The sequence below is a fragment of the Pristiophorus japonicus genome, chromosome 3, assembly GCF_044704955.1.
Source record: "Pristiophorus japonicus isolate sPriJap1 chromosome 3, sPriJap1.hap1, whole genome shotgun sequence".
Lineage (NCBI taxonomy): Eukaryota > Metazoa > Chordata > Chondrichthyes > Pristiophoridae > Pristiophorus > Pristiophorus japonicus.
In genome coordinates, this window is record NC_091979.1 from 311,203,054 (window position 1) to 311,225,980 (window position 22,927).

The 22,927-nt window shown below is 46.5% G+C and overlaps 1 protein-coding gene across 1 annotated transcript in view; it reads left to right on the forward strand.

Moving 5' to 3' along the window:
- The window catches only part of pcdh15b (protocadherin-related 15b), a 1,866,923-nt gene that overhangs the window by 1,623,509 nt on the left and 220,487 nt on the right, over nt 1–22,927 (forward strand). Inside the window, exons 26-27 of the mRNA XM_070875055.1 lie at nt 10,936–11,045; nt 18,955–19,095. Of these exons, the coding sequence (XP_070731156.1) occupies nt 10,936–11,045; nt 18,955–19,095 (251 nt within the window). The remainder of the gene's footprint in view (nt 1–10,935; nt 11,046–18,954; nt 19,096–22,927) is intronic.

Genomic DNA, 22,927 nt, shown 5'->3' on the forward strand with positions numbered 1-22,927 from the left:
CTTTTCTCCGATAATCCTCTGGTTTTAAGACCAAAGTTTGGTGTCACCTAATCACTACTGCTGGACTTGCCTTGCCTTTTACTCATTTCATTCTTCATGGTATCCAAATCTGTGAGACTTTAGCTCAGTTTCTAAGTTTATAAAAACATGTTTTCCAACTATCCATTGCACATAATTTATATGGAACATATAGAAATTGTTTATAATGTCTGCAATTATGCTCAGGTGTGTGTCGCAAACTGCTAAGGAAATGTTGATTAGTCATAGGGAAGGAGACAAAGGCCTTTTAATAGACCAGACCAATGCATCTGGGGGCACGGGCAAGAAAACGGCAAATTAAAGCACACATATAAATGTTTCTGTATTAGCTATATAACAATAACTTCCATGTGTGTAGTGCTGACTACTGATTGAAGGACATCTTAGGGTGGTGAATGGGAGGAAGAAAGCAGGGAGGATTAGGAGGAGACCAATCGCAGAGCAGGATTGTGAGGACACTTTTTGCGGTCGGAGAGGGAAGTGACCAGGTGAGAAAGACCATTCCAGAGGCTGGGGGACATAGTGGCTGCTGATTGTGGAGCAGTAGGAGAGGGTGAGTATGTGTATCTGGAGCTCCATAAATTCGACTTAATTTGGCTTAACGTGGATGATAAATATTGTTCCAAGATTTTCTCAATCAATATGTTTTGCAGTCATTCTGACTTATCAGAAATGTACAAGTAGAAGAACAATGGGGCTTATGATTTCAAACTGATATTGGCTTTTATGCCAATTTAAATCAGGCAGTTACAATTTTTTGGGATGCTGATAAAACCTCAAGTGATCTATTTTGTGCTAATGACTGATGCGGGATGCTGACTGCCAAATCATTAAAATTCTATTGAGCTCATTTGCATGCTCCAGGTGCACTACCAGCATAGGGCAGGGATTTGCCCTTCAGTGTGAGAGGAAACAAGAATGTATAATTGCAGACCTGCAGTCATGAGCCTGGGTGCGAGCAATGAGGCCTTTTGGCTGCTGCTGAACAGGCCAGGGGATTGTCTGTTTGGGGTGGGGAAGTGGTGGGAAACGTGGGGCGAAATCCAAGGGAACTTGCTTGTTTTTTCCTTTGGGTTGTCACCAGGGAACCCTGTGGACATTCTAGTCCACAGAAGGTCCCAACATAAGCCTCGCCATGCAGATGAACAGGCGGGAGACTGGGAATGCCTCATGCTTACACACTGGGCCTGCACTTGCTCCAGGTTGCAGGCCCAGTTACGTCATTTCGAGTCAGCCCTGCAAATCTTGGGCAGCATTGTGCGAGCGGAGACCCGATGCAACAAGCCTGTGCTCCCATTTCCTGGTCACTGTCCTGGGAACTGAGCACTCCCCAAGCATAGTGAAGAAGAAAATCTGCCCTCAAATATTTAGGAGGCAGAGTCACTCCAAATGCATTGGAGGAGAAATTCGGCTGCTTTGCGCCTCCCATTAGTGCCTGGGGGTAGGGTGCTCAGGGAACGTTAAGGGGTTAGTCACTGGGCGCGGCAAATTCAGCGATGCCGCGAACCTCAGTACCATTTTGGGGTGGCGGTAACACTTACCACTTGGGCCTTTCGCGCCTCACACATCGTGATGTCATAAAGTGCGCAGCACCCCGTTACTGCCCCGGACGTGAAATTGTCTCCCGCCCCCTGCTGTATTGCCGGGGCATGAACAATGGCAGGAAGAGGAGAGACGTTGTTACCCTGGCTGGCTGCTTGGAGAGCGCGAATTAAAGGGATTGGTTTTCAGGTAGGCCAACCGTTAATATTTCCACCAGTCTGGTGCCTGCTGAAAGTTTTTGCTGTTTCATTGCTGCAAGCTTTCCTAGCCCCTCCACTTCGTGAGAGTGTTTGGGACTGTAATGGCAGTCGCGCAGGTCACCTTGCAATGCACAAATACAGAGAAACAGGTTCTGCACCATCATTGGCCCTTTCTTTAAATGAGGGAAGCACCTTTGATGCTGTTAGCATTGCACTCCACACTGTTCAGCACTCTGTTGCCACCGCCGTGCTCTCTTAATGTCCTAAGAGAAATGGGTAGTACTTGATTCAGTGCTTCACTTCCTCCTGGGAGAGCTAAAGATGAATTTCCTGGCAGGAGAGAATCATTAACGCCTGCTGCTCCTTTTCAAAAGTTTTCAAAAGTTATCACCCCAAACGGGTCGCTATGGACTTTCTAGCCCTTTATATTTATATATATATATATATAAAATATATTTAGTTTGGGTTCAAATTGCACTTGGTGCTGCCAGAACGCTACAAAATGATTTGCAGATTGGATTTTCGGCTTTGCTCGTTTCGGGGCGATAATGGCAGCAGGCCGGTAAAGTTTGCACTCGGGAATAGTTTGCGCCTCGGTCAGCAAAGTTGGGCAGCTGGGCCCTGAGTGTGGGGCAGAGCGCTAAGGGACCTCTCTTCGGGCGCTTGATGGCAACTACAGGAGAATCTCCCTGCTATCACCACTGGGAAAGTTGTCGCTAGAGTTCTCCTCAATCGTCTTCTCCCTGTGGCCGGGCAGCTCCCCCCGGAATCACAATGTGGATTTCGTCCCCTACGGGGCACAACAGACATGATTTTTTGTAGCGCGACAGCTGCAGGAAAAATGCAGGGAGCAGCGCCAGCTCTTATACATGGTCTTTTTCGATCTTACAGAGGCCTTTGACACTGTCAACCGTGAGGTCTATGGAGTGTCCTCCTCCGTTTCGGATGCCCCCAAAAGTTTGTCAACATCCTTCGCCTGCTTCACGATGACATGCAGGACGTGATCCTTACCAATAGATTCATTACAGACCCAATCCATATCTGGACCGGGGTCAAACAGGGCTGTGTCATTGCTCCGACCCTCTTCTCAATCTTCCTCGCCGCCATGCTCCACCTCACAATCAACAAGCTCCCCGCTGGAGTGGAACTAAACTACAGAACCAGTGGGAAGCTGTTTAACCTACGCCGCCTCCAGGCCAGGTCCAAGATAACCCCAACCTCTGTCGTTGAGCTGCAGTACGCGGACAACGCCTGTGTCTGCGCACATTCAGAGGCTGAACTCCAGGATCTCGTCAATATATTCACTGAGGCATATGAAAGCATGGGCCTTACGCTTAACATCCATAAGACAAAGGTCCTCCACCAGCCTGTCACCACCGCTCAGCACTGCCCTCCAATCATCAGGATCCAAGGCGCGGCCCTGGACAACGTGGACCATTTCCCATATCTCGGGAGCCTCTTACCAACAAAGGCAGACATTGATGCAGAGATACAACGTCGCCTCCGGTGCGCCAGTGCAGCCTTCGGCCGTCTGAGGAAAAGAGTGTTTGAAGACCAGGCCCTCAAATCTACCACCAAGCTCATGGTCTACACGGCTGTAGTAATACCTGCCCTCATGTGTGGATCTGAGGCATGGACGATGTATAGAAGGCACCTCAAGTCACTGGAGATATATCACCAACAATGTCTCCGCAAGATCCTGAAAATCCCCTGGGAGGACAGGCGCACCAACATCAGTGTCCTCGACCAGGCTAACATCCCTAGTATTGAAGCACTAACCACACTCGATCAGCTTCATTGGGCAGGCCACATAGTTCGCATGCCAGATACGAGACTCCCGAAGCAAATGCTTTATGCAGAGCTCCTTCATGGTAAACGAGCCAAAGGAGGACAGTGGAAACGTTATAAGGACACCCTCAAAGCCTCCCTGGTAAAGTGCGACATCACCACTGACACCTGTGAGACCCTGGCCGAAGACAGTCCGAGGTGGAGAAAAAACATCCGGGAGGGCGTCGAATTCTTTGAGTCCCAACACAAAGAGCGTGAAGAGGTCAAGCGCAGGCAGCGGAAGGAGCGCGCGGCAAACCAGCCCCACCCACCCCTTCCCTCGACGAATGACTGTCCCACCTGTAACAGGGTCTGTGGCTCTCGTATCGGACTGTTCAGCCACCAGAGAACTCACTTTGGGAGTGGAAGCAAGTCTTCCTCGATTCCGAGGGACTGCTGATGATGATGAGGGCGCTCGGCTGGCTGAGCATGTGAAAATCGCGAGCTAAAGAGCCGGCCTGGGGGAGCCTTGAGAGAGGCCCGGAGTGATTAAAACAAACCTGAAAAACACCCACCATAAACATTCCCAGCACATAGCCCACGCCACCACAACATAAATCACAAAAAAAAATGAACAATCGCACTTCCCTGAGGTGGTCAATACTTCTCTCACTGCGGCCAGTAAAGGTCGGACTGCCCGTTTTCACAGGTGGTCCCAGCAGGACGCGCTGCACAGTGCTGCAGGTCGGGCGGGACCCAAAAATCGAGCCGGTGTCGCAACCAGGGATGTTGCTCATCGGCTCGCCTCTTGGTGGCGGTAATGCTCCGTGCCCCCGCCGAGATCGGCCCCGAAAACCCTGGCAGGGCGCTGGGAGCTGGCCGCTCGCTCAGAGGCGCTTACTGTCGCCATTGCCGCCCTTCGGGCATAAACAGAGACAGACAGGACCGGAAAATCCAGCCCACACGTCTTTATCTACCCTGTTTGGGAAAATGGCCCAACCAGCAGCATCTATCCTATTTTTATCTGACAGCTCGAGCTGCTCAAAACAGCAGGAATCGAGAAGGAAGCAATCTACTCCGAATGGAACTTATCAGCTAAAAAAACAATCGTCTTTCTTGGAAGAGGCCATAAAAAAGGTAATTGGGCTCTGTGCTTTCTGCACTGAATACCAAATCACGAATGTGTACAATACATTAGTTTGGCAACAGCTGCAATATTGCATGTAGTTCTGGGCACCCTATCATAGAAAGAATATTTGAGCCACAGAAAAGGAACAGTGAAGATTCACGCGAATGATACCAGGAAGGAGATACTGTTGTAATCAAAGAAAAGCTGTAAATTTTAATATTTTGCACTGGAACAGAGAGGTTTCAAAATTGTGAAATGTATTCAGAAGGTAAATAGTGAAAAATTCACTTCACTCATCAGCAATTTGTTCATAAAATGGTGTCGACCCCGAAATATCACTTGAACAAAAGGGGAATATGAACGTTTTTTTTTTCACATGGAAGTTGCTTCGAACATGGTGGCCTGAAATGTGTTGAAGCTGCACCTGTTTCACAGGCAAAAAATGGATCCCTAAGAGTGGTGTGCGCACGGCATTATAAGTCTGGTGAACCACCCACCATACTGGTAAAGGCTTCAGTGTCGGCATCCAGGACCTACGCCTGAAACAGACATTCGGGCCCTTTCATATGAAAATAGGAGTTCCAACACCTGTTTGAGGTCTCCTTCCCAAAATTGGACTGCCTTCAACACGGTCAACGCCGGGCCTGTTGCTTTCTGGATAACCATGTGTACAACAAACAATTCTTAAAGGATCTGCTGGAAGCCACCATGAAAAGTGAGTTGTGTGTTTTATTTGGGTGGAGGGTGGGGGGGAAGTGCTGCCATATTTCACACTGCTAATTAACACCAGAAATAACTCGAGAGTCATATACAATTAAGCTGCCTTGCTTCTGAACCTTTAATCTGAATTATTTACATCATTATAAGTTGCATTCAATTGGATGAATTTGTCATCAGTTGCCTACCTAGCAAAAATACCCAGGCCCTGTTACTTCATGTATCCTAAACTAATACACTGCATATCTCCAACCTCCCCTCACGCTGTTAGTTGGGAGATTTTCTTTCAACAGTGGTCTTTGTTGGCTCCAGGTGTGCTAGTTCCCTGTCACAAGAATGCATTGATTCTTGCCGAATTCTGACCGTGAATAGAAACATTAACAGTGCCCCCTTTCAGAGCAGTATACAGGGACCTAGAATTCGAGATTATCTGCATAAATTACTTATAAATATATCTTTCGGTCAAGGTGTTGCTATTTTAATGTGCTGAAATCAGATATATAATGCTCTGGAGCACAGATTGTCATTATGCTTCTTTTAATGTTCTGAAAGAAGATAAGATCATGGTATGGCTGGCAGTTGAAAGCAATCTGAATTTTTAAACATAAATGGGATATACTGGCTTGAAAAAAATGTTTCAGACTCACGGAAAAGTCTCTTGATGTGTGAAACATTTTTTAAACTTAAATGAAATGCTATTTAATAATGGGAAGTGTAAATAGCTGCCAGAGTGCAGCATACATGAAAGATACATAAATAATGCATGACACAGGTAATAATTACCAGAAGAATTTATGAAAAAGTTATCAATCTAGCTACTTTAAGCACAAACCATAAAGAATTGAATGCTAAAAAAGAAGTATCATACATTTACTTTCTCTTTGAGCCAAAGACTTATTATTTAAGGCAATATCTAAGGATTTCCATAAAGTTGTATGCTATGAATAATTAACCACATGCACCCAACCGAAGATAGCATAACTAAACACAGCAGGCCTGTCAGAATTCTAGGGAAGAGTTGTAGGGTCACCTGCCGTGTGTTTCCAGCATTTTCTGTTATTATTTCAGATTTCCAGCATTTGCCTTTCTTCTATTTCTTTTTAATCTTACATTTAATCTTAATACTTCACTATGATTTGTTGTTGTCTGAGAACACGAAACTCCAGATACAGCAGAAAATTATAGGACACAACTATTTGTACTGATAACATGGCCGCTGTGTCTCTGATTGGCTCTCCATTATCACATGACCTATTGCTGATTAGTCCTCTTGGCGGATAAGTCACACCCTGAAGTTTCTTTGGAATGTGTAAATGAGACCGCCCAGCCCAAGTTCTCACTGCTCCATTCTGACTTCTGAAGCTATAGAGGCCCACCAAAAGCCTCCGAAGTTCCAGCCGAAGTCCCTTACCCCAGCACAAGTACAGCCCTCCCCCAGCCAAAATCCTTTACTCCAGTGCAAGTGCATGCTCTCCCCTCCGCCCCCCACCCCACCCACCACCACCACCACCATAGATGGGGCATTGTGTGAGGATTATTAACAGGTTTATTGGGTATGAAGTGAATAGTGTCGTGACATCTGAATTTCATCCACTCCAACAATGTCCCTTGCAACACACGCATCGAGCTTTCCGAGAAATCGGGTGTGTGTGTAAAGGGGGGCTGGAAGAACGTGATCCATCTTACCAGAGTTCCTTTTTGTCCCTTCCGATCCCCCCTCCCCCCCACCCGTATCTCTCTCTTTCCCCCACCCCCGGTCTCTCACCATTTCCCCCCCCCCTGCCCTCCAGGCTCTCTCTCTCTCTCTCTTTGAGCCCCCGGCGGGGGAGGAGGTCTCAGCGGGGGGCTCAGGGCTCAGTGGGGGGGCTCGGGGTTCAGGGCTCGGCGGCTCAGCGGGGGGCTCAGGGTTCAGCGGGGGGCTCAGGGCTCAGGGCTTGGTGATTCAGTGGGAGGGCTCACGGCTCAGTGGGAGGCTCAGGGCTCGGCAGCTTGTGGCTCAGCGGAAGGCTCGGTTGGGCAACGTGGTCACGATCAACGTGGCCAATTGCGGGGCCCCACATCCGGTTCTGGGCCCCACTTCCGGTTCCGGTTCCGGGCAGGGAGGCTGAGTCTGGAGGCTGCAGGCGCAGCAGGATGAGAAAAGCATGAGTACAAATAGTCACTCTGAAATTATATTCTTTAAAAATTTCTACTTGAATTAAAATGTATTTTCCAGACAACAAAAGCAGATTATCTGGTCATTATCACGTTGCTGTTTGTGGGAGCTTGCTGTGCAAAAAATGGCTGCCACGTTCCTTACAGTGACTACACTTCAAAAAGTACTTCATTGCCTGCAAAGCACTTTAAGAATATAAGAACATAAGAATTAGGAGCAGGAGTAGGCCACCTGGCCCCTCGAGCCTGCTCCGCCATTTAATAAGATCATGGCTGATCTGATCATGGACTCAGCTAAACACTTTATTTCCTTATTGCTAAAAAATCTGTATCTCCGCCTTAAATATATTCAATGACCCAGCCTCCACACCTCTCTGGGTCAGAGAATTCCACAGATTTACAACCATCCGAGAGAAGAAATTCCTCCTCATCTCAGTTTTAAATGGGCTGCCCCTTATTCTGAGACTATGCCCCCTAGTTCTAGTTTCCCCTATGAGTGGAAATATCCTCTCTGCACCCACCTTGTCGAGCCCCCTCATTATCTTATATCTTTCGATAAGATCACCTCTCATCCTTCTGAACGCCGGAATGAGTACAGGCCCAGCCTACTCAACCTATCTTCATAAGTCAACCCCCTCACCTCCGGAATCAACCTCATGAACCTTCTCTGAAGAGCCTCCAATGTAAGTATATCCTTCCTTAAATACGGAGACCAAAACTGAACGCAGTACTCTAGGTGTGGCCTCACCAATACCCTGTACAGTTGTAGCAGGACTTCTCTGCTTTTATACTCTATCCCACTTGCAATAAAGGCCAACATTCCATGTGTCTTCCTGATTACCTGCTGTACCTGCATACTCACTTTTTGTGTTTTATGTACAAGTACCCCCAAGTCCCTCTGTACTGCAGCACTTTGCAATTTTTCTCCATTTAAATTATAATTTGCTTTTCTATTTTTTCTGCCAGAGTGGATAACCTCACATTTTCCCATATTATACTCCAGCTGCCAGATTTTTGCCCACTCACTTAGCCTGTCTATATCCCTTTGCAGATTTTTTGTGTCCTCCTCACAATTTGCTTTCCCACCCATCTTTGTATCATCAGCAAACTTGGCTACATTACACTCGGTCCCTTCATCCAAGTCATTAATATAGATTGTAAATAGTTGAGGCCCCAGCACCGATCCCTGTGGCACTCCACTAGTTAATGTTTGGCAACCGGAAAAAGACCCATTTATCCCGACTCTCTGTTAGTTTTTCAGTCCTCTATCCATGCTAACATATTGCCCCCAACCCCGTAAACTTTTATCTTATGCAGTAACCTTTCATGTGGCATCTTATCAAATGCCTTCAGGAAATCCAAATACACCACATCCACTGGTTCCCCCTTATCCATCCTGCTGGTTACATCCTCAAAGAACCCCAGCAAATTTATCAAACATGATTTCCCTTTCATAGAACCATGCTGACTCTGCTTAACTGAATTATGCTTTTCCAAATGTCCTGCTACTGCTTCCTTAATAATGGATTCCAACATTTTCCCAACGGCAGATATTAGGCTAACTGGTCTATAGTTTCCTGCTTTCTGTCTGCCTCCTTTTTTAAATAGGGGCATTACATTTGCGGTTTTTCAATCGGCTGGGACCTCCCCAGAATTTTAGTAGATTACAACCAATACATCCACTATCTCTGCAGCCACTTCTTTTAAGACCCAAGGATGCAAGCCATCAGGTCCAGGGGACTTGGCCGCCTTTAGTCGTATTATTTTACCTGTGGTCCGTTGGGATGTCCGGAGGTCGTGAAAGGTGCTATAAAATGCAAGTCTTTCTATATATAAGAAAAACTATAAATGCTGGAAATCTGACAGACCTGTTGTGTATATTCAGCACTGTCTGCCTTTAATTATGCTGTCTTTGTTTGGGTGTTTTGGTTACTTATTCGCAGCACATGATCTTGTGAAACTCCTTATATCTGGCATTGATGAGAAGCGAGGACTCCCTTCAGTTTATGAACTCAATGACATTGAATATTCCCAACAGTGCTTGCAACTGATACTTTAGCAAGTTATTTCAACACGACATCGTATTATTTTGACAAGGGAAAAATAAGATAGACTCCATTGCTTGAACCCACTGGTTGTGCTCCAAGATTAGAGTCCTTAGCTGTGGTCGGCCTTTTCAGGATTGTTTTTCCTGGATTGTTGCATAATGTGATATGTGATTTTTTAAATTATATACCTATGTGTGGCTTGGAGTTTCCGAATATTTTCCGCCCAGATATCAGCGCAATTTGGGTGGAATAGCACAAAAGATCACAGAATTTAAAACATGTGTTACGCTCAGATGTTTTACCGACAACCACTTTATTTTGTTACTTTTATGCCATAAAGGATATTCAAATGTCAACATAATCACTACACACAAAACAATGACTTGGGTTCCAGCATTCCAATGCTGGAACAGTGTCAACTGGGTTTAGTTTATCAAAATATCTCTTGATTGCAGCATTCCATTTAGTCGATTTGCAGTAATTCCAGTTAACAATCTTTTTAACTGGATTGTATTCTGAGGTAAGGTTGTCCCTTTATAGCTGATATTCGAGTCTGAGTTCTATGATAAAAACCTCTCTGCCATTATACCTTAGCATCAGCGGACTTCAGACATTTTATAGTGTCAGTTAATTACTTCAAGGCTAGAATTTTAATTAAACTTCGGCAGAAATGCCAATAAATTCAGTTGTCTCAAGTTTTATTCCAAGGACTAAGGCAACACTAGGCAAATAAATGAAACGGTCTTTGGTTTTCTGTCACAGCAGCCCCTCTCTGGTTCAGTCGGTGACTGAATGGGGAAAAGGTACAGGGTAGATTTTCACTTTTGCCGATGGCTTAAAACAGACAGTATTGGATCTGCTGCCCGTTATACACTTCGCCTGATTTTCCCAAATCAGGTAGTGTGTATAACAGACGGCAGATACACCGCTCCTCCCCCATCCCCGCATCTTTTTCCGCCACAGTGAAAATCTAACCCGCAGTCATAAATCAGTAAAGAAACCCAAATTTTAAATATATCTCCTCTCCATCAATGAAGACAAGCTACCTATCAGTAGTGCCTATAAAGATGAGTAGGGTTTCATTTTATCTACCATTTTAATTGATGTGAAGTTGTCCTTTCACAGTTCAAATTGGTTTGAGCTTAAAGGTCAATGAGCGTGTAATCTACCAACCAGTTCCGATAAAAGACCAAGCTGTGTGTGCTCACCTAATATATTGCTGGACATTTGTAATATTTAGTAAGAAATGTTACAGACTTTACTTGTAAAAAAACTTTTGTATGACGTTTATTGATTTATTGCTACGTTGCTCAATTTAAAATTTTTTCTTGTCTTTCAGGCCTCCACCTGTAAGTGAAAGCGCTCCAATAGGAACTGTAGTTGTCACTGTAACCGCAGCTGCTATCAATCAAACTATAGTGTATTCAATTATTGCAGGAAATGATGGTGGTAAGGACATTTTTGAGATGAATAATTTTGTAAAGTATGTGATATTGAACATCAATTTTGCAATTTTGCCTGTCTTAGTATGATTGCACCTCATGTCAAGCCAAGTGATAGTTAATTTGATATAATGAGCAACAAAGCTAAAAGTTGGAAGATGGTAAATCATATTTTCAGAACTATGGGCTAGAAACTCATCTCAGGCGGTGCCGGAAAACAGGTGTTATTGGATCGACCACCCATTATACGCAGCGCCTGATATTCAGTTCCATTGCTACCGCCCAAGACAAATTTCAACCCCTATGTGTTTTAACACATTCTTTTATCTGCATATACTAACATATATCTGGTTGGCTGTATTCCCAGTTGTTTGCTTTTCATCTACACAACTGCTATGAGCACATGAGCCTCTTTCTTTTCCTACTACTTCAATGTAACTCCCTCACACCCCCAGCCCCAGAATAGTCAAGAATGCAACTTCATGGTGAGTTGCCTCTAGTCTGCCACCTCGCCAGTTCATTTTATCCTATTTGTTCACTGCCACAAATTCTGACTCAGGCTGTGATGTTCCAATGAGCTTCTGAGAATGTAGACAACTGAAATGCATTAAAAATCTCATATTAGTTCTAATTTAGTTCAAGTGTCTAAAAGAGGCTGAAATTCGGTTGCTAACGCCAGCTGATAATGCCGGCGGTAGGCGTTGACTGGCTGGCTGCGGACTGCATTACCTCAGCATGGGCGGCAGCATTCTGGATGGGCTGCAGGGAGTGACAGATGAAAAGGCAGAACAATGTCGTCCTGAGAGACGACATCAGGTTTCAACAGCCCGACACGTTGCTACTGCCCCCGGGGCAGAGCCTCAGCATCTGGAGCAATCTAGGTGAGCACAGATTGCTGGCCTGCTTCGGCAGCGTTAGATCCCCATTGAGCTGATGGGGCCCCAGACACAATGGCAGCGGCCAGTGCGTCCGTGAAATCAACTTGCTTCTGCATTAACACAGACTACGACTGCAGCACACCACTGACTGGTGCCACCACACACTGACGACATTGCATTATGCAGGCCTCCAATAGCGTCGGCCTGGTGCTCAATGGCTACTGCAACGTCAGCCATAGCCTGTGCCACCATGTCTGAGACCCCATCGTCACTTGTTGCATCCGACATCCGTTGTTCTCTACCAAGGATGGGCTCGGTGGGCTGCTGAGAGGCAGGTGCAAACCTTGAGACGCGATCCTCCATCCTCACAGCTCGTGGCACCGAGACTCTCGGGCACCATGCCAGTCCACCCAGCAGATCACGGTGCAACCACAATGATTGTCTTGCGACAATCCGTCATTCGGCCTCATCATCAGAGTGCTGCTGAGCATCACTCGGGCGCACTCTCCCTCCGGGGAGCTGGCCCCCGGTCTCCTCCTCCCCCGTGATGTTGCTGCTGGCCAATGGGTCCTGGAGCATCACCCACCTCCATCTCCCCGACCACACCTTCCTCCCGAAAGCTGCTGGCCCCGCACTCTGAGGCCGCTGCCTCCTTCCTGTGTGACGTCCATAGAGGTATCCTCCTCCTGTGCAACATCTCCTGCAGTCAAAGACTGACGTGCAGGCTCCGGTCCATCTGGTTGATCATCAGAAAGCACAAAGCCAGAGAAGAATGGTTATCTGCAGGGGAGGGGGCCAGGACCGAGCAAGGCATTTGGAAATGCCAGTCTCGTGGAAAGAGCTGAAGGATTGTGGTGTCAAGGCTAAGTGGCCAGTTAAACGCTGCAAAGGAACTCAACATACCGTCGCTGTCCCAAAGGGGTTCAGCCTCACCCACAGCCATTGCAACGCAATAATGGACTGGAGGTCAGGGTCCCCTCCTCAGGTCCTCATCTGCTCCCTTTGCTTGAGGGCGAGCTTGGCCTGCAAGATTAAAGAGAACATCAGAGTTAATGTCCTTCTATCGATCTGTCCCAAGTGTCTTACTGAGTTGAGTACATGTTACTGTATGAGAGTCTTCACAGGTCAAAGAAATTTAGATTAGCTGCATGTACTTGGTTTGCCAATGCTTGAATGAGAGGGCCAGGACCTAACAGTAACGGTAAGGCTACTGTCTTCCACACGCATATGAAGAGTGAGGAGATAACAAGTTGAGGGTTCAGTGTGAAGACCAGATGAGGAAGGTTACCACCGCTTGCAAGCCCTTGGAGTGAGTGAGGCTGCAAATATGATTGTTGTATCTCGCCTCATCCACGTAGAGCATTGGGGCGTGACACATTCACATTGAGGACCGATTGTACATTGAGCTGACATCATGGCATGGTCAGGTTAATGTCGTTCCACTTCTTCTGGCATTGAGTGGCTGTCCTGTGCACCGTGTCACTCGCTGTCACTCTTTCAGCCATTTCCCTCCATGGCCAGCGAATGACCTGTGGCGGTGGCCTTCTCCCAGCCTCTGTCCTCACTAGTTCCCGACGCCTCTCCAGGGCTTGAAGGAGTGTATCGATGGTGGCGTCCGAGAAGTGGTGACCAGCTGGCGTGCTGCTGCTGAATCTGCCATCTTCATCGTTTGACTGAGTGCGTAGGAAGCGAATACAACCACGAAGCGGTGAGGCGCCCAATCACACTTCAAGTGAATGCAGGTGGCACAGCTCCAAATGCTGCTCAATGTATTGGCCGAAAGTAGCAAATCATTAAGTGAAAAACGTGGCAAACGTGGCAATTTTGTAACAGTGCTGCTGTTGCTGCCCTATTTAACGGCCCACTTAACACCGTTTACGGCCTCCAGAGTAGCCTGCAAAGCCTGGATTTAGTGCTACAATCCACTTTTCAGGTGGCAAACCTGAATTTCGTGGTTCCAGGTGGCAAATGCCTGGCATTAAAATTTGCGCTCAGCCGGTGTCATCGCCTCAAAATCAGTGATATCAAATTTCGACCCCTAAATCGTTAATATGCGTTTGTATGGGTATATGCACATGCAGTGAATGCATTTAGGGTTAGGGTTTTAAAGGAATAGTTTTAAAGGTATGTGTGCTATATTACTGCCAGTGAATGGCATTATTCTTCCAAACAGAAGTTATCTTTCATGTGTGTATATCACTATTTAATGCATTATCACACCAATGTGCTGTCCCATTGCACAGAAATGCATAAAATAAATTAGACAAACAACTTTAATAATAAATAGGTTATATAAATCTGATACTAGACCCAGGAGCACTGAATTTGAGACTAAACTACCTCTTATATCAGACTTATAACTGATTACGCTGACGGCCAATTTTGTTTGCTAATTTATTCTGCTTCTACCATTATATATCCGATACTTTTCTGTTCTTAGGGATAAGTTAAATATCTTCATGAAATCAATGATCATGTGTAAGATCTCAGCTTGGGGCTGGGGGGTGGTGGAGGGGTATTTGGGGGCAGGGGATAGGGATGCTACAGTTGACCTTAGCACCACGGGGGGCAATTCACCAAGGTTCCTACTCCCGATCACTGCCCAGCACCTCCTTATTTTCTGGGCAAGTTTGTATCAATTGGTAGTAGTGGCATCCAAACCACATAGGCTGCATCATTTGTCTCATCTCTGATTGGCACCCATCTTCCAGCCATCTCCTGACTTTCCATAGTCTTCCAGTCCAGCTGAGATATGGCAGGTTCCCTATCCATGCAAAAAGAGAATAAAAAACATCTGGATGCAAGGAACTATTTATAAAGCATCTCAAAGCTGCATGTCATTTTACACCAGGAATACTGGATCAAAGTATAGTGCATAAGTAATCAACTGAGTTCAACTCAGATTGCTTTCTACCTATATATCCCCATTGGATAAGGATGAACTGCAGGTACATACAGATGGGGGTATCCTGTTAATAAAGTTCACCCAGCAATTGGCTGTGGATATCTTGGAGCTGGGCCAGAATGACTGGCCCATGGAGTGCAGTGTTTTGCTTGGTTTAAGATCTTAGGTTTCCTCATTAGTATCGTTAAGTATCTTCACCTTTGATTTTTTTCCTTGTCCTTTTCCTTAACTAGTCTAAACCTAATGATGTTGTCATCACTGCTTCCCAACTGCTCTCCCACTGAAACATGCTCCACTTGTCCTACTTCATTTCCCAGATCTAGACCCAGCACTGCTTCCTTCCTTGTTGGGCTGGAATCATACTGATCAATAAAGTTCTTCTGTAAGCAATTCAGGAATTCCTCCCCCTCCTCGCCTTTTACACCCTGTCCACCCTCCGCCCCAGTCTACATCAGGATAATTAAAGTCCCTCATTATCACTATTCTATTGTTTTTAGATCTTTCTGAAATTTGCTTGCAGACTTGCTCCTCCATTTCCTTCCCAATATTTGGTGCATTAAAGTATGCAGCCAGCAGTGCAACAGCTCCTGATCTGCCTCTTAACTCTAACCACATAGATTCTGTCTTAGAAAACCTCAAGCACATCATCCCTTTCCAGATCACTGACAGTACCTTTGATCAATACTGCCACACCGCTCCGTTTGTTCTTTTCCCTATTCCTCCTGAATATATTGTAGCCAGAAATGTTAAGTTCCCATTCCTGCCGTTGTTTGAGCCAACTTTCCGTTCGTGCCACTATATCATAACCCCATGTGGTAACTTGTGGTTGCAGCTCACCAACCTTATTTACCACGATTCATGCATTTATGCACATGCACTCGAAAATTGCTTTAGACAGCTCAGCATTGCTCCCCTGTCTGATTCTTCCTATTTCTGGATTGCTCTTTATTCTAATGCTGTTTGTCTCTCCCAGTCCTCTATGCACCTTCTTTCTCCTCTCTGATGCTTCAACCTGGTTTTCTTTCCCTGCCAAAATAGTTTAAAGCTTTCACCCGCATCAATAGTTGACCTCCCAACAAGGACATTCGACCTAGCCCTGATGAGGTGCAACCCATTTGCCTTGGCCAGGTCCCTCCTGCCCCTGAACTGGTCCCAATGCCCCAGGAATCTGAAACCCTCCCTCCTGCAACATTTCTCCAGCCACGTGTTAAACTGCCTTATCGTTCTGTTCCTATGCTCACCAGTGCGTGGCGCTGGGAGTAATCCAGACATTACCACCTTTGAAGTCCTACTCTTTAGTTTCCTCCCGAGCTCCTGAACTTCTACCTGTTGTTCCTCAACCCTTCCCTTTCTTATGTCATTGGTTCCAACATGGACCACAACTCCTAGCCATTCTCCTTCCTCCTGCAGAATGTTCTGCATCCATTCTGAGACGTCCTCTATCCTGACACCAGGGAGGCCGTTGCAGAAATGGTTTATCTATTTCCCTGATTATTGAATCGCCTATGACAACTGTATTTCTATATTTTTGTTGTGAAATCCAAGAAACTTTCAGCCTTCTGTATGCATTTTAGTGACCCCAGTCGCTCTTCAAGCTCAGAAACCCAGAGCTCGTGTTTGAGCAGCCAAAGACACTTCCTGCTCTTTATACTCATCGTGTCTCTCATCCTCCTGTTATACTCACTGGATCTCTCCCCCCTCCCTTTACACTCACTGGATCTCTCCCCCTCCCTTTAAACTCACCCGGGGGCTCAATTTTCCCCGTTCATTTGAGCCATTTTTTTGGCGCGCGCCGTTTTTTTCTGGCGTATTTTTATTTTCAAAGTTTCCCCCTGCGATCTGCGCCGGCGTAACTGCCGATTTTTCTAGGCCAGTTTTTTTTACATCATAGGGGGCTCATGTGTGCGCTGGTTTTTTCAATTGTTCGCAGTTTGGCCAACATTTTTTTCTTTTAAGGTCGGCGTAACTGGCCACTCCCGAAAAACCTTCAAACCAGCGCACATTCACAAATCGGCGCTCAAAGATGCCAGCCATTGTTTTTAAATCGAAGATTTTGGAGGGAGTCAAGAACACTGTCAAAATCAATAATAAAGTTCAACTTTTTGTTACTTGCCAACGTAGAAGTGTAAATTTGTTGGATTTCAGAAGTCCTCTCATTTTTTTTGCTCTCTCACACGCCACCACCGAACATCTTGAAGCAGGGCTGGAGGGTTGCAGCTTTGGCCGGCAGAATCGGCCTCGCGCCCGGACACAGGGGCTTGGGGCTCGGTTACAATATAAGCCGTGGCGGGGGTGAGGGGGGGGGGGTGGGGCTGGAGGGGAGGAGAGGAGGGAAGAGAGAGAGAGCGAGGTGCCGATCGGAAGGCTTGGAGCCCGGAGAGCAAGGTGCCTTGTGCAATGAAGACTGCAATAAGTGAGGGCGGGGGAGGGAGGACAGAGAAGGGGAGAAGTCACAAGAGCTTTGGGTGTGGTCCATCCATACAGACCTTGTGGAGAGAGAGAACTGTGAACCTGTCCTGCCTGCCTGCTTTCCTGCCGTTTTGAGCTTCTTTCAAAAGTTTAATTTAAATATGGTTGCATCCCACCACTGGGACCTGCAACCTCGGAAGGTGTGAAACCATGGAATATCCCACCAACACTCAAACCACTAGTCACGGAAGGGGCTGTCACCTCAATGAGCGGCACCTCCTCCAAAGTCAGTACAACAGTGGGAGCTTCATCCAGCTCCATCCCCTCCCCCTCCCACTCATGTTCTTGGTCTGGAGGGTTGGATTGGAAGATGTTCTCCTCTTCAGGCTCATCCGTGTCTGAAACGTCTTCTGCGTTGTCAGGGTTGGCCTCAAGTTCTGCAAAATATAACAGGACAGTCAAATGGTTAGCAGCAGAGGAGGGGGCTGGATGGGTGGTATGCGTAGGCTCACACAGCGCAGGTCAGGCAGCAGGTTGATTTGAAGGCCCAAGATGAATTTGCACGACTTACCCTCTCCCTCGAGTGTGGGCCCGGCTTGTGCAGTACTGATTGCTTTTTTCCAGGCAGGACCCATCAAAGCAGCGACCCTCTCTGCCAAGAGTGTCAGTGGGTGCAGATTTGCCGGGCCTCCTCCTGTTCAAGCTCGTTCCCTTTTATTTATGTGCCACCTTCCTCTGCAAAGATGAAAATGCAACTTTTTAGAAAAGGTGTCTTTCTACTGGGTGGGACATATACAGGTGGTCACATTTACAATTGCAATTCCATTGAATAAATGGAAATATTACTTACACTAACGACTTGACCAAGGTCCTGCCGCTTCTTTTTGCACTGGCCTCCAGATCTCGTGGTGCTCACCACTGCCCAGTAATCTTCTGCGACTTGATTTCACCGTTTCTTCATTTCTTTGGGTGGAACTTTTATGTGACCTCTGCTGGTGTCCAGCTCCTGCCATGTGTTCTCAATCACAGTAACCAGTGCCTCCACTTCATCCTGTAAGAAATTCTTGGTCCTTGCACTGCGTTGCATCTTGTATTCCAATGCTCCAACACAGCACTCCTTCTCACACACACAACTGGCTCTTTAAAAATGGCCGATTGCCAAATCCGAGCTGTACTGAGCATGCGCGTCCATTGGAACGATGTCAAAAACGTAACCTTTTTTTCCCCGTGCATGCGCAAAAGGTGCAGCTTCATTTTTCGGCGCAGACAGCAGGCTCCACCCCGCCCCCCCCGAGGAGACTGGACACGCTGCACGGCGCCAAATTTGAATTATACATTGGGGAAACATTGGCAAAATATTTCTGACACATTTCTGGCCTAGAAAACCGGGCGTAACTCTGGCAATATGCCAGAAAACGGGCTTTGGGAAAATTGAGCCCATAGTCTCTCCCCCTCCCTTCATGCTCACTGTGTCTCTCCCCCTCCCTTTATAATTGCTGGGTCTCTCCTGCTCCATTCTCTTACTGTGTATCTCACATGTGGCATTACTGGCATTAGAGTGCTTGATGACCGAAGGTGAAAGTTATTAGTCTGCGAATTGGAAAGTGCTCCTCTGGTGAATTCTCATCTGTAACATCTTAAAGTAAGTTTTTAAAAAATTCAAATGAGTATAATTTGTTGCTGCCTTCTTGTGAAAATAAAATATTAAGTATTTCCTATTTCAGGAGTCTTTAAGATCAACAATCGTACAGGAGTCATCACAACAAACAAAACGTTGGACTATGAATCCATTAAAGAATACGAAATTAGAATCCAGGCAGATTCATTACTGTTCTTCAGATCAAACCTCAGGGTTCCTTCAAGAAGTAAGTCAAGATGATTACTTTTTTTATTTTTGTTTGCAATTATTATAGATTAGTCACTGGATTGCAGTGTAAGTAGTGATGAAGTGTAGGGGGTAATTTTCAAAGTGTGCACTTCCAATGTTCAGGTAAGTTACATACTTACTTGGTTGGCAAGTGATCCAAGAAACTTTCAGCTTTCTGTGACACCAGCCGCTCCTCAAGCTCAGAAACCCTGTGCTCACGTTTCAGCGGGCAGAGACACGTCCATGTGGATGTCGAGGACACACAAAACATTCTACAGTTCCCACATGGCACACGGCTTGTTTTCCTGAGCAAGGGCACTGGCTGCTTCCAGGCAAACCAGTCTTGGAGACGGGGCCTCAAGCTGGCATTAGACCACTTATTTGCATATGCAAAGAGCCTTACACCTGTTTCAGGCATGGGTAATGTATGCTTAATTTTTTTCCTTTCCCAATATGGCGGGTGAGGCACATCCATCCGGAAATTTATCCACGCTTCTTGTGCGCCATGTTGAGGGCGTAGTGAGCCAGTTAGCACCCAAAAAACAGGCTCTGCAAGGGCAACTTTATAGACCCCCATCTTTGGTGCCCCCATGTAACATTGTAATTGGCCCATTAAAAACTTCCACAGACTCCATTTAGACCCGACCATTTTGTCAACTCTACTGCAATTCAGAGACACCAAAATGCAGTGTTAATATTATGGACAAATATGTGAAAGCACATCTGCGAAGAAGCTTGCAGAAATCTGGGACTGCTTACCTAAAATGGCTATTGGATCATCACTTGAGGATTGTTCTGTGTGTCTCCTGCAACATGTATTCATTTGAGAGAATAATAAATGAAAAAAAAATAAAGCCATTGGGTAGCATCGGTAAATCAATAGTTCTGTAGGAGGTCATTGTATAATTTGATCATGCACAGTGCTGAGGGCTAAACACTGGCCCAAAAGAAGTATTATCTTAACAAGTAATTAAATATTGAAGTGCAATTCTCTTTTTGTTCTTAAATCTTCCACTTTTTATTGAAAGCTTTTGAAAACTTTACCTCCCAAGAATCAAAATATCAGAATGATAACAGTGCATGAAAATGACAGTACCTTATTACAATACTCTGACAAGAATTTGGACTGGGAATGGCCCTCTCATGTAGTGGCATTGAGTCTGTCGCGGGCAATTTTTTACAATGAATGTAGAAAATTATGCAAATATGGTCTGAGTTTGTGTGTCTCCGTTATATTTTGTTGCATGTTTAGCTTTTAAATTTAAAAAGCTATTGTTAGTTCAGTTAATTGCTGCACTTATTGTTTTGATTTTTGTGAGATTTTATTTTCTTCCAGGACAGAATAATGGAGGAGAAATTGGGCTACTTTGCACGTCCCGGGCGCTAATGGGGCTCAGATGAGTTTGTGACCGGGCGTGCGAGAACAGCACCTCCGACTAAATTCGGCGGGGGTATTACGGCGCCGGTAACATGTAACGCCCCACTCTGCTGCGCCCGGCGATGCTGATGTCATCACCGTGCGCAGCGCCCCAGAACAAAAATTGGCCTCACCCCCTGGTTTCGCGCCTGGCACTGCCAACGACAGTTCAGCAGTTGGGTTTCAGTCGATTGACAGCTAGAGGGGCGCTATTTAAAGGCACCGGCATCCGGTGAATTTTTAATCAGCCAATAATGTTTCCTCCTTAGTTTCAAATAGGCAGACAGGCGTTTCAACCGATTTGAGCGATTTGCAGTTGAAGGAGTATTGTGGCTCGTAAAGATTCTGGACTTTCATTGAGGTCAGATTTGAAACTCGTTTCATGGGGGCTCTGCTGGCACTGGACCTCGCGCTGCAGCTGGAGGCAACTGAGGCTCAGAGAAAGTGTACAAAATGTGGTCAGAGGTAGGAGGCCCAACATGCCAACAGCAGGCCGTATCCTGTCAGAAGAGAACTTCTGGCAGCAGTTCTCCTATTTCAATTTCACTGAGTACTCGAAGGCTGCGCTTAGCAAGGTCATGGTCACAGAGCCCTGCTACCTCCTGCAACCAGACCTCAAGCCTCGCACTAAGTTGAGGACGGCTCTCTCAGTGGCAGTCAAGGTTACCATCACGCTCAATTTCTAAGCCAGTGGATCCTTCCAATATGCACCAGGAGACATCCCCAACACCTCCTCCCAGTTTGCCATCCATTGCTGCATCTGCGAGGTCACAGAAGGAGGTGGGACTACATCTCCTTCCTCATCACCAGACAGAAGCAACAGGAGCGTGCATGTGGCTTTGCCAGGATAGCGGACTTCCCCATGGTGCAGGGCGCCATTGACTGCACCCATGATGCTTTGCGGGCACCGCATAACAATCCTGAGGTATTCCGTGACCGCAAAGGCTACCACTCACTTAATGTGTAGTTGGTGTGCAACCACACATGCCGAATCATCACCGTCAATGCCCGCTATCCTGGCAGTAACCACGATGCAGTCATCTTGCACCAGACTAGTGTGCCAGCCCCCTTCCAGCCACCGCATCAAGCTCGCGGCTGGCTGCTCAGAGACGAGGGCGATCTGCTCTCCACCTGGCACATGACTCCCCTCCACAACCCTAACACCCCTGCCCAGAGCCATGCTGCTACTAGGAACTTCATTGAACAGACCGTCGGAGTGCTCAAGCAATGGCTCCGCTGCCTTGACCGCTCGGGAGGAGTCCTCCAGTACTCGGCTGAGCGGGTGTCCCTTTTTGTCATTGTCTGCTGTATTCAGTACAACTTGGCCATCATGAAGGCTACCAGGCATATCTCCACCACCTCAGGAAAACATAGAAACATAGAAAATAGGTGCAGGAGTGGGCCATTCAGCCCTTCGAGCCTGCACCACCATTCAATGAGTTCATGGCTGAACATGCAACTTCAGTACCCCATTCCTGCTTTCTCGCCATACCCCTTGATCCCCTAGTAGTAAGGACTTCATCTAACTCTTTTTTAAATATATTTAGTGAATTGGCCTCAACAACTTTCTGTGGTAGAGAATTCCACAGGTTCACCACTCTCTGGGTGAAGAAGTTTCTCCTCATCTCGGTCCTAAATGGCTTACCCCTTATCCTTAGACTGTGACCCCTGGTTCTGGACCTCCCCAACATTGGGAACATTTTTCCTGCATCCAACCTGTCTAAACCCGTCAGAATTTTAAACGTTTCTATGAGATCCCCTCTCATTCTTCTGAACTCCAGTGAATACAAGCCCAGTTGATCCAGTCTTTCTTGATATGTCAGTCCCGCCATCCCGGGAATCAGTCTGGTGAACCTTCGCTGCGCTCTCTCAATAGCAAGAATGTCCTTCCTCAAGTTAGGAGACCAAAACTGTACACAATACTCCAGGTGTGGCCTCACCAAGGCCCTGTACAACTGTAGCAACACCTCCCTGCCCCTGTACTCAAATCCCCTCACTATGAAGGCCAACATGCCATTTGCGTTCTTAACCGCCTGCTGTAACTGCATGCCAACCTTCAATGACTGATGTACCATGACACCCAGGTCTCGGTGCACCTCTCCTTTTCCTAATCTGTCAACATTCAGATAATAGTCTGCCTCTCTGTTTTTACCACCAAAGTGGATAACCTCACATTTATCCACATTGTACATCATCTGCCATGCATTTGCCCACTCACCTAACCTATCCAAGTCACTCTGCAGCCTCATAGCATCCTCCTCGCAGCTCACACTGCCACCCAACTTAGTGTCATCCGCAAATTTGGAAATACTACATTTAATCCCCTCATCTAAATCATTAATGTACAGTGTAAACAGCTGGGGCCCCAGCACAGAACCTTGCGGTACCCCACTAGTCACTGCCTGCCATTCTG